General features: G+C 31.7%; 1 protein-coding gene across 6 annotated transcripts in view; it reads right to left on the reverse strand.

Moving 5' to 3' along the window:
• The window catches only part of EPHA7 (EPH receptor A7), a 178,349-nt gene that overhangs the window by 29,118 nt on the left and 136,111 nt on the right, over window positions 1–13,120 (reverse strand). For 3 of the 6 annotated variants that reach the window (XM_054686144.2, XM_016956011.4, XM_054686145.2), the window contains exons 6-7: window positions 2,883–3,007; window positions 78–246 (exon numbers count right to left, since the gene is read on the reverse strand). In XM_054686144.2, the coding sequence (XP_054542119.1) occupies window positions 78–246; window positions 2,883–3,007 (294 nt within the window). Of the gene's footprint in view, window positions 1–62; window positions 247–2,882; window positions 3,008–13,120 lie in introns of all 6 variants that reach the window. The other 3 variants (XM_016956010.4, XM_003311386.5, XM_016956012.4) reach the window with 1 other exon arrangement.

A 13,120-nucleotide genomic window follows, 5' to 3' on the forward strand; every position in this document is an offset into this window, starting at 1 on the left:
AAAAAATATTAATATATGCTAGAGTTATTGAGAGTAGGAAACCAAACCAAAGGCATAATTACCTTCAAACATTTTACCTGTAGCTTCCTCTAGTGTAGCAACATCAAGTCTGGGACTGTAATTTCCATAACCAGCAGCAGTAAAAGCCCGAATCTGGAAAACATACACTGTTCCTGGTTTCAGATTATTAATGGAGGCTGAAGTAGACTTGGTTTTTACTGTTGAGTAGGTCCGTTCCCTTTGATCCTAGAAACAATATTTAGAGGAAATATTTAATTGTGATTGCAACCAGACAATTTGACAGCCAACTGTTTCAATTTAATTCAATTTGCTCCATTGTTTTTATAGAGGCTACATTGTACTTTATGGAATATTATAACGTTAAATCACTTCTAAGGTAATATAAAATGGAAATGTGAAACACATGCCTTTGTTATATATATTTAGGGCGAAATAATTTAGTTAAAACATTTATGGTGTTTTTAGCTTTCGCAGAGGTAATACGTGACAAGAACTATTTAGCCATAATATAATAAAATATCCTATTGGTCAAAGAGTGGGTACACCTGTACAATCTACAGTTTAGTAGAGGTCATCAAATCATAATGTAGTTCTCTTAAGTTTTTTCTGAAAGTTATTCAGCAAGAAAAAAAGCCAGATGCTAAAAATCCAGAAAGTTATTAAATCAAGAAATTCAGATAACACTACTACTATACTGACATACCAATTTTTTTAAAACAACCCTGAATTTCTCACAGAATAAACCACTTCTGCAAAACAGTGTTTAATGAAATATTTTTAAAGTAAAATTATAAATATTAAAGTTTAAATATATATGATTTATGGTTTGAAAATATTGTAAGCCTGGTTTATTTCATTTTGTTCATATTTCAGATATAAAAGCTAATGCAAATTTACTAAAATCAATTATATGTTTATTAACAATTTTTATCCTATCATTATCAAACATATTTTATGCGCATATATAATAAGATTAAGAAGGGAATAAATGTAAAAACTCAAGCATATAAAAACTCCATCAAAACAATATTTAAATAAATAAAAATTTAAATCTTCCTTGATATGATTCTCACAAGCTATTTATGAATAAAAGTTGTAAAAATTATACTTCATAATATACAATATTAGAGAGTTCTTATTTGGTGTATAATAAATACATGTGTTCAACTTTATCTGGCAATGAAATTCTTCATTGAAATCTTAAAATGTCAATCAAGTTGTTTGATTTGCCTTCACAGTGAGATTTGCAAAAGTGTAAATAAATATATACTTAAGCTTGATTTACTCAAACTGATCTGTGATTGTCCTCATTATAATCATTTATAAAAATGATAGTTTGTATTACACGTATTTATCTCAAACGAAAGACCTAGGCATAACTCAGGTGACACAAACATCACGCATGCGTGCATATACATTACAATATAATACAATACAATACTATTATTGTCTTTTAGTTACCTAATATGCAAATTTAGTGAATGTAGATTTCTGTAAGGCCAAAAAATGATTTGAACAGATTTATTCTAGAGAAAACATTTGCAAAATATTTCAGATTTATATTGTAAGAAACTTTACTCTTACCACCTATGTGTTTCATTGCTTTTGAAATTGGATGCAATTTAAGCAGGGAATATAACTGTTAGCTCTCATGGGAAAACAGATATACCAAAACCAGCATTAAAAACAATGATCCCCTCTAAAACACATTTGTTGGGATGATAAAGGAAGCATATAAAATGCAACCTTAGCCATGAAGTCATGAATTCATAATGTAAGTAACAAGCAAAAATATTTTAAATTTAATCTGAACATTAAAACAAAATCATATTTTAAACTAATTTTTCTTTAAAAAAAAACAAAGGTATCTATTGCCAATGTACTATATACATTTCAATTTATTTAATCATGTCCATTCATCCCCAAAGTTTTCTCAAGCTTTAAGCTCCTATTTTCTAATTCTATTGTCTAAACAGTTAAAACGGTTATGTGTATTATAGCACTTCAGGTAACTCAGGTAAGCCAAAAATAGTAACACTTATTACTGTTACTGTTGGTAATAGCAATGGTTTCCATGTTTCAAACCTTGCACTGAGTCTTTCTGTGAGGTGGGGTTTTAAATTACGATCTGTGAACATGGTTCACATAAACATTTTCTCTCTCTTTCCAAATGAAACAGAAATAAATATACTCATATACTCAGATGTATCACTAGTTACTAAAATTTAGTCATCATAGGCGGATTAAAAAGGCAGCACTTGGGTTTTAGCCATAATATTTTTCCTGGAAGGAGAGGTGTAAATAAGTCCCATACATGATTATTAAAACATATATAAAATAAATTTCAGGAGGAATTTAAAGGAGTGAAATAACATCATCTGATTTGTAAGTCTGAAGAACTACATATTTATTATACAAAATATTCTTATTATTTCAAATTACTAAATTATTTGAGGTCATTATCATCACTGAAACCACATAAATTAAACAAATCATTAAGGTCCAAAACAGACATACTAAAGAAAATATTTTTCAAAATGCATTGGGCTGTGTGGTTTCTGTGGTACTAAAATATCCTATATCTAATTACTACAATATCAGAAATTGAATAAATAAATAAATATATATGCTACAAATGGGATACTTTCATTTGTGTAACACAGACACTTAATACACAGAAATCACATTTATAATGATAAGCCAGAGATTCACAGAGATGGTTATTATAAATGGCTAAAATTAACTACGAAGTTTGAAGTAGCTCCAAATTGTTGGCATAATGACCAACTTTAGTCTACAATACAGTAGGATGACATGAGACACACAGCACATTGTACATTTCAGTTGCTCTTAGCACTTACTTTCTCGTAATACTTGATTTCATATTCTGTGATGACTCCATTGGGATGCTCTGGTTCCTGCCAGGAAAGCTCGACACTCCGCTGCAGTACTCTCTCCTTCATTACTCCGCTCACTTGCGAGGGAGCTGTTTGGACAAGATGTGTCAATAAACAATGAGAAAATTCACTGGATGCCTCAAATCAAATGTCACAACTGATCAGTCCCATGCTGTGCCAGTTTCATTAAGGTAAAAGAAAGCACCTTTTCATAGCTCACAATTCAGAAGCTAATGAATATTCAAACAGGACCTTATTACTGTTCATAAACCTTAATAGAAATTTAAATTAAAGTGCAAACAGCAGAAGATAGCATTGTTCAAGTTAGTGAAAAATGGAAATGATGGGGCTGAGAATGACAATTAAGCAAATGAATGCTAATTAAGGCTAGAAAATATGATTTCAGATTAATCTCCAGTGATAAACTGAGTCCAAATATTTATTTCACATGCAACAGCAATACACTTTTTAAAAGAAAAAATAATTTAATATGATGCAAGAAAAAGTGTATGAAATGGCTACTTTGATCTTCAATTAAAAGAATCATATTTTTAAAAATGTTTCCATGTTTCACTTGGTGTGTGTATACTCCCAAAGAATTCCAAACAACTTTGGAAAACATTTTTAGACTTTATTAGGTCAAGATGCAAGAAAATGCAAAGGCTGCCTGCTACTTAAATTATGTGCATGAACACACATACATACACATGGACTCTTGCATGTGTAATTTATACCTACGTAACCTAGGCTTCAAGCTTTGAAAGGAGCAATTCAAAGCTACAATCTTGCTTTCTCTTTCTATACGGATAATAATATGCTTAGAGTTCTTTCATTCTAATTAGTGACATATACTCTTTTTGGTAGCTAAGTCTGGGGAATGTAGCAAACTAATTTGCTCTGTCTAATTTGCTCAGTGATGATTAACTAGTTGTCTACTCTGTCTAAATGAGTAGCTGCACTGGCTTGGCTGAATTTCAGTGGGGTCATTATGTTTCATGTATCACGCTCTATCTCATTCTGTAAAATATTTTCAGGCTGTTAATTTAATTTTCAGATGTCTGAAACTGTTAATAATCCTGCTGACAGAAAAGCAATTATATGGGACCAAGCCGTTTAAGCAACCTTCCGATGTTTATCCCTTTGGCTTTATTTTGTTTCTTCTACTTAATATTTTCTTGTATCAATGTCTAAAAACCACATTTTTCACTTCTTTCTGGCTTGGCGATTTTGAAGGAAGGACATGGAAGATACATGACTCTCATTTCCTCCCGGATTACTAACAAAAGCGTAACGAGGGCAGTTTAAGTGGGACAACTTTCCCTTGAAGGAGATGTAGCTGAGGTACTCAAGAAACTGTGTTTACAGTCTAAATGCATTTCTGATATATTTTCAATGAAGCTAATTTCTAGTAAGAAATCTTATTTTTGTCACAACTTTTGAAACCTGAACATATACAGTAAACAATAACTTATCTCTAAAGTGACACATCTCTGTACCCAGAACCTGCTTAGCATAACTCAGTAGACTGCAACGTTCAAGAGGCTGCTTCCTTAGGCCATGGCCTTAGGAATCCAACTCCAACTAATTGTGACATGAGACTCTACTTGACAAATAATCTCTAGTAGCATAACTTCCCTAACAAAATCATTCCAAAAAATTTACATTTTAACTAGTAAAAACAATAGACTGCAGCACAGGTGAGAATACTGCAATGGTTAACACATTGAGTTACCCAGGAGTTGCTGGTCTCTGATCAGAGTTTACCATTTATGTGTGCCATTTGAAAATAAGTTAGCTAGAAATAGGTTAGAGAGCTCGTATGTGTAAATCTCTAGGTTTCTTTCAAATAACACCAATAGCCTACTGTGATTTTCAGTATAAGTCAAACACTAAGACATGTTGCTTGGTTTCTATCCCTAACTATCACTTTGCTTGGTATGATAAAAGAGGCAGGAGACTCTGAATTCTTCAGGTTATGGAAAAGATTTGGGTTATAAATCTACCCTATTTAGTTTCTGATACATTGAAACAAGATCTAAATATAAAATGAGATGATTTTTGCAAGTTATACACTAAAATTACATTCATTATTTCCATCCTGGAAAATAATTTTTACCAATAAAATTATAGCAATTGGGAACTGAAAAAGAAAAGCTGCTAAAAATACTTCAAATATATAATATTTTGAAACTCATATCACAGCGCTGACAGTGAAATATGCTGCAACGTATTTTCCCTTTTGCACAGGATCCATATCTGTAAGTGAATATACTCCTGAATTCTTCTATATTTCTTTCTTTTTTTCTTGTATCCCTTGCTGATACTATATCAAGTCACACATTTTAAGAGGGTCAGAAACGGAAGCACTAGCACATGGCCCTTGAGAATGGATAAACTGCATGATAGGAAAAATCTCTCTCTGTCTTATGTCCTTCAAATACAACATTTGGTACAGGAAACGTGATTATATTTTCCCTGAGCTTCAATATCTTAGGTATAAAGGATACACAACTCACAGGATATACAGCTTATAAACAAAAACATCTCTAGCCTAGTTATATTCTAACAAGGTAATTATTTTCAGATAAAGTTATATGTTAAAGTAAAATTAAAGTGGCATAAGGTATGTTAATCTTAAAACACAATGATTTCTATGGTCAATATATTTGATTTACTAAATTAAAGTTATTGTAACAATCTCATTAAAAATGTGCTCACTCTTACACCAAAATATTCAATTAACTACAATCTAAAGTTCATTCCTGAAAAGAAAATAACAGTATACAAATGAATTATACAAATGAAATATACAAGTGACAATATACAAATGAATATACAAATGAATTAAATGCTTCAAGAACCAATTTGGTGTTATAACATTTAAATTATAATTTTCATAATGATCAAAATGAAATTAGACATGTTGTAATTGGAATTATGTGAAGATAATAAATAGTAACCAACAATAATAAAGTTCCGAATTGAAAGATGTAGGAGAAAACAAATACTGTCTATAACAGAGCTTTTTGAACATAAATTTTTAGTAGGTTTTCTAACAAATAATTAACAGATTCATTTTCACTAGAGTTTCTAGAAGTATTCAAAAATAAAAATTAAATTCAACTGAAAAAACAGATGGAACTTCCTTTGCCCTTAAAGATCTTCAAGTCTTATCAGGGATATAAGATATAACAAATAAATAAAATACAAAACAGACTAAGCCATGAAGCAAATTATTAATCATATTTGGAATCTTCACAAATGACAATGACAGAAGATCTTAGGAAATTCAAAATTTGTTTCCAGAGTTCAAAGTGGTAAATCTCAACAGCATAAAAACAAAATTGATAAATTTGATGAAAGAGTAAAGCAAAAGTCTAATGACAGGCAGAAAAGTAAATTTGTGGAATGGGTTTGTTAGTATAAGGCTTTAAATTGAAATATAATCAGTAACAAGAATGGTGGGTTTATGTACAGACCTGAACCAATCAGCATTTTTACAGATTTTGAGCTTCAAGCACTCATATGTGATCTTTGATCTTAATCAATTTCCAACTAAAATTCAATTACAAAACACGTATTTAAATTACAGAATGGAATTTATTCATAAGGTCTATGTACTGCCTCCCTCTACCCCCTGCCAACAGGTTAAGCTTAACTATTTGTAAAGGAAAATTTCTTAGCATTAAGTAGGGAAAAAGACAATTTTAAAGCACAGCAAAGTAGGCAGAGTGACCCCACGAAGATGTCTATACCCTAATCTCTGAAACATGTAAATATGTAAATTCCATGGCCAAAAGGGTACTGTAAATATAATTAAGGTTACAGACCTTAAAATAAAGAGATTGTCCTGGATTCTTCCCAGTGGGCACTATCTAGTCATACCAGCCCTTAAGAGCAAACAGAGATGCTGTAGAAGTCAGAGAAATTTCAACTGTGGGAGGAACCAACTTGCCATTGTTGGAGGGGACCTCAGAGAAACATGCAAAGATACAGGGGCAGCTTTTAGGATCAGACTGGCCCTGATTGACCGGTACAGAAATCAATAATTCAGTCCTATCAGAGCAAAGAATTTGAATTCTTCCAACAACAGGAATGAGCTTGGAAGTGGATCTTCCCCAGAGTTTTCAAGTAAGAGCCAACACCAGCCGATAACTTGATTTCAGCCTGTGAGGCTGGTAGTTGAACCTTGCTGTGCCCAGACTTGTGACTCACAGAACTGTGAGATAATAAATGAGTGTTTTAAATTGTTCACTGTTTGTGGTAATCTGTTATGGCAGCAATAGAAAATGAATACATGTAGTAAAAAAAGCAGACCTACTGAAATTTTTATGAAATTATGAAAACAGGCTAGTGATTGCATACTTAAATAATGTGATATTAAATTGTATGTTGAAATAGCATGGAATCAAGGAATATTGACCTTGATTAAGACCCAAAACACAATGTTTCACAGAAAAGAACTTAACCAAGATAATGAATTTCACTTTGGATTTAAAAAGTCATTTATTTATACCATTCGTTTTTTCTACATTTACATGTTTCTAACTGAATTTAAACAAAGAATGAGATGGAAAAATATACCTGTATTTTTCAACAATACAATGAGGTAAGATGGGTCAACAAGCATAAAATGATCTTTCAGCAAATATATCAAGTTTTTAAATCCACTGAAATTTGTTAGATATCCATTAGGTAAATAGAAAAAGGAAAAATAAAGATATCTCTGGAATACAGTCAAGGGAAAACCTTTTAATAGTAGAATGGTGCTCTTTCATGGAACGCTTTTCCTATTGTACGTTATCAGCAAGAAATTCATTTTTAGCAATCCTTGAAATAACAAATGCGTGTGTTACTATGAGCTTAGTATTTTAAAATATACAACTTTTAGCTTTCTCACTCTTCCCCACATGTGTTCATCTTTGTACTATAGGAAAAACACATAAAAATACATACAAATTTGCTTAAATAATGAAATACTTGGCCATAATTATACATGCAGTGCAGTGTATCATGTAACATAGCAATTCTATTTCTAGAGTATGTAGATATACATAAAAAATGCTAAACACATAATTTCACAACATTTCAATTTCTTGGCTTTGGAAAAACAGAGTGGCTAATAATATTAAGAATGATACATACGCAATTTTAGCTAAAAAAAATAAGTACAGGAACTAAGGGTAATTGAACCTGTAGTAATTATGAGCTATTCTTTTGTGATAGACGTCTGTCAAATTGTCTTTGGCTGGAGAGAAGCATGATCTGTAGTTAAAACCAACATAAATTTTCATTCTATAATAAGTATTTGAAAAAATCGGTGGAAGAGAAATGATGTTCTTTCAAAATTAAATTATGTTATTTGCATTGCTATCTACTTAACATACCAATTAGGATAATGATTTTCAAAATGTAAAATATACAATATAGTAAGATATATAACAGAATGAATTTCTAAATAAATTCAAGAAACAGTTACTAAAAAGACAATTTGACTAAGAAATAAGGTTTGAAAGTTCTGGAAAAAAATATGATGTTGAGCTGAAAAAGTAGGAAAATAAAAGCATCCTGCATAGCGGCCCCAGTCAGGTATACATGTGAGTTAAATCAATATATCTTCAGTAGAGTAATAAAATACCTAATAAGAACTACAAAAGTCACCACTTCACAATTTGATCAACCAAGAACCATTCTGTTCTTTAAGGCAGCGATTGTAAAAATGATCTGACAATACATCTTTCTGAGAATAAAGTTTTCTTCTTTTTTATCACCAGGTAATTGGCAACCAATTGTTTGGACATTTAATTAATTATTATAGGAGTTAGCACTTCTCAGAAAAATCTATAAGTAAAAGGCTTTAAGGGGCATCAGTTTGTGGAGAAGAGCTACTGTTGGTCATTGTTACTAAACACATACTAGGACTCCTCCTAATCTCTGCTAAAGTACTGACTAAAATGTCAACTGTTGAAAGGTTAATGTGTAAAGCCTCATAAATTTTTATTTTAATAGAATTTCTCTTAATGTGAAAAAGATAAAATTTTGAACACAGTAGGTATAAATTAGGCAAATTCCCCAAACTGGCTGTCCTATTCATACCAGTCTTACAAAAGAATAACTCAATAATGACCTAACATGACAATTCAGAATGGTTAAGGAGTTCCTGATAGTAAGACACACATTATCTATCTTTTCAATCAACAAGTAATACTATCTTTTTACTGGTTTAGTTCTATTCAACAAATATTTGTTTGGCATTTACTATATGCATGGCATTGTGGATTTTTATAGTTCCTTAGAATTTGCAACATTAGATAGACAGATTGATTTCTTCCCTTCTAAAACCCTATGAGGTAAATACTGCTTTTCTTGCTGTTTTGTGTGTGTGTGTGTGTGTGTGTGTGTGTGTGTGTGTGTGTGAAGAAGCTGAGCCTTAAAAATTAAGCAGCATCATCTCAGAAAGAGGCATATTTTTTATTTAATTCACGTTTTAAAGCCCTAATTCCCAACTTTTTTTCAACTATACTGCAAAATTCTAGGCTCTGTCACTTCCTGAGAGCAGAAACTAGCAAGAGGAAAGCTAAGCAGTCCTTCACTCATTTAATATTTATTGAGAATCCGTGATGTGCCAGGACATTAGGTTTTGAGAATATAAGGATCAAAAGACCCATAGGGATCTGCTCAGTAGGCAGTAGCAGTCTCAGAAGCTGCAGATACTAGAAGAGATTAAGCTGAGCAGAGATTTTTTAAATGGAAAATGTGTGTATATGCGACAAAATTCAAAAATACTAAAGCGTGAAAATTGACACTCCCTCCCAACCTGTCCCCATGTAACTAAGGTACTTTTCCCTGAAGCAACCACTCTTAGCAATTTATTTGGTATCCTTCCAGAAATTGTCTAGGTAAACACAAATATGTGCATTTTTTACATGAATGATATTTTTTGATTTATGCTGTATTTTATAACATATCATTTAACACATATAGATCTTCATCACTCTTTTATCAGCTCTGTTGTATTCCATTATACATACGCGCCATGATTTATTTGACCAGACACTTACCAATAAGCATGGTCCTTTCCCACCTCTTTTTCTTACTAATTATGATCCAATGAAACTGCTGGCAAACTGGTATCTAATTAATTAATCCTATAAGGAGAGTAAAATATTTCAAAGTGGTCTAGTGCCCACAGGTGAAAAGAGGTAGGTAGGCAAAGTTACATGGACTGAATAGGCAAAATGTGGCAATTGTTAAAACTCCTTTAGAGGTTTTGCTTTAGAAAAGAAAATGAGCAATTTATTTGGTTATTATTATTTAAAATATTCTAGAGCAGTGCCACTCAAAGTGCAGGCTGGCTACTCAAAACACAGCTGCAAGTTGTTGGTGTGTGAGAGGAACTTGTGTCAGATGTACATCAACTACATCAGTAAGCACTTTTTTGTAGCTCAGCTGACGTTTTTTTCTTAGTAAGATTTCTTGATGAAAGAAGCATTTCTTTTTCTTTGCAGCTTCCTTGATCATTTTCTTTCTGGTGCTTGCTACTTATCTGTCATATGCTGGCATTTTGAGTAGCAGTGACTTTTAAAAGTATGCTAGCATTAGTCTTAAATACCCTTTACTGTAACACTAAAATGCCCAAAAGGTAAGATTACTATAACATTTTTACTGATTTCTGATGAAAACTCCTTTCATTCATACCTTCAACATATAATTTCTCATGACTGATTATAGTATAAAGAGTTGTGAAAATTGCAAAGATGATGATGTCTCAGTTACTACCTTCCAGGAGATTTAAATCCAGAAAACAAGTTAGAACATGAATGCTCACAAACAATCTAAATGCAAAACTAAATATCCTAACATAGATGAAATATAAATCAAGTGCCAACATATTCCTGGGAGACAGTAAAGAGCAAAACACACAGAATATTTTCCTGTTGTCAACCCCATTTGTAATTCAGCATTTGGTTGGTATATAGCCATGCACTTAAACAGCTTATCAAGACTGTTGGCATCATATCTATAATCTGCAAGTGATAACTTTATATCAATTAGATAATAACAAACTCAGTTTCAAGATTGGGCACACATTTTTCTGTCTAGTGGCCTCCACCAATAACCAACAACTCCTTGAATCATTCTTCCTCTGCTTCAACTAATACAGATTTCATTTTCTGTTGACAGTTGAGTGGCTACACAATGTGTCATTCAATTATGTTATACCTGTCTATCTCCTCAGCTATTCTGATGCTCCTTAAAGGTAGAAAACTTAGAGAAGCAGTAGAGTATAGGAACGAAGAGCATGGGCCAGAAAGCTAGTCCGTGGCTTATTTGCTGTGTGACCTTGAGCAGAAAATTGAAGCTCTCTGTGTCTCAGTTTTCTCAGCTTTAAAATAAGGATAATCAGAATACTTACATCATAAATAGAATTGTTATGGAAATTAAATATATAAATAAATGTTAAATATTTAAAATCATTCCTAGCACGTGGTAAGAATTCCAAAAAAAAAGGTATTATTATTCTATTTTGACTTTGTTTGTATTAAAATTACTGATACCTGGGACACCTTCCAGAATACTCCGAGTCTAAGATCAGATTCAGGCCTTTGTATTTTTCAAAAACTCCATAGATAAAGCTGATAGACAGCTGAGTTTGAGAATAATTCCTTTAAATCTTTTGCAGGAACATAAATTGCTATTCTAAGGTGGGATACCAGCACTCTCCATAATAAATGCTGGCAATGTTAGATTTTTGAAATCACATTGATAATTTTTATAAAATAGCTATTTCAGTAAATAATCCATTTGTATAATTTATACTGTTTTATATGCATGAGCTAGCTAGAAAAGTACATCATCAATGTTAAGTCACTTAGAAGGGATACATCATTGTAAGAAAATGAAATGACTACCAAAATGAGACGAAGACCAACAACACACACTCTTTTCAAAATGTTATAAAATATATTGAGAAAGAGAAATACACAGATGAAGTAACTTCTATTTTGATTGGTGAGGAAACTAATACTTTGAATGATTTGTTTTAAACTACTTTCATACTTTTACAGTCAGTAAACTGGCTCCATCTTTAATTTTCCATGAATTCATAGCCAAAGGGTACTTCACAAAGTCAACTATATAACTGTGGCTTTGCTTTAATGACAAAATAATCATAGAAATGATTTATCAGGAAGTATGGGACAGCTATGGCCCACAACCAGACTCCTTTAACAATAAACCTTTAAGTAGAATATGTGTATATATGTCTACACACACACACACACAAACACACACATACATTAGTTAATGACCTCCCTTGCAGGTCATCAGAGTAACATTTTCAGTTGTGCACATTTTCTTTGACCTCAGAACTTTTTTTTAAATAAAGAGAGAAATACATAGTATTCCAATCTCAAAAATATTATAATGCCAGTTGACAATTTTTGACATGATAACATAGTCTAAATGTCATACTATGGGTATCTTTAAATTTCCATAGCTATATTTAAATTTTTTACAATATGGATTTCTGTATTACACGGGTAAATTATATTTTAAATTTGATGTACAATAACTGTATTTCCTTACAACATGCACATCAGTATAATCCTTCATTTAGATAAGGTAAATTTATATATTATATATTTCATAAAATGTACAAATAATTTTATGTAATATATACAATTTTACATATATATGTCACTATGTGCTTAAGTAAGCTTATTAGTTCCTCTTCCAAAGTATGTGCACAATGTTTATAACATTGTCATGTACATAATAATACTCTGGAAATTCACAGATTTGGTTCACTTTTAAGAAACAGTAAATCATGTATTTAAACAATATATAATTTGTTTATTAAGAACAGGGTCCATGAGAAGGAAATTGAAGAAAAAGGGAATATGAGATTTGTCTTTAAGGCAGATATTACACATTCTGTTAATCATACACATTCATAATAAATCCTATTTATCCATTTAAATAAAACTTCCATTACGGAACACTGAGTGCTTAATAGGTGACTACACTGTTTATAATTTCCCAAATACTTTTCCATCACACCAGCATTTTTCATTATTGTGAACACAATGAATGGATTACAACCGAAGTTTTAAAAAATAAATTAGAATAAAAATTGAGTTCACTGCAGATAGTAATGAGAGGTGACAGCATGCTGGCAGCCCTCGCAGCCCTCGCTCGCT

The sequence above is a fragment of the Pan troglodytes genome, chromosome 5 (assembly GCF_028858775.2).
Source record: "Pan troglodytes isolate AG18354 chromosome 5, NHGRI_mPanTro3-v2.0_pri, whole genome shotgun sequence".
Classification (NCBI taxonomy): Eukaryota; Metazoa; Chordata; class Mammalia; order Primates; family Hominidae; genus Pan; species Pan troglodytes.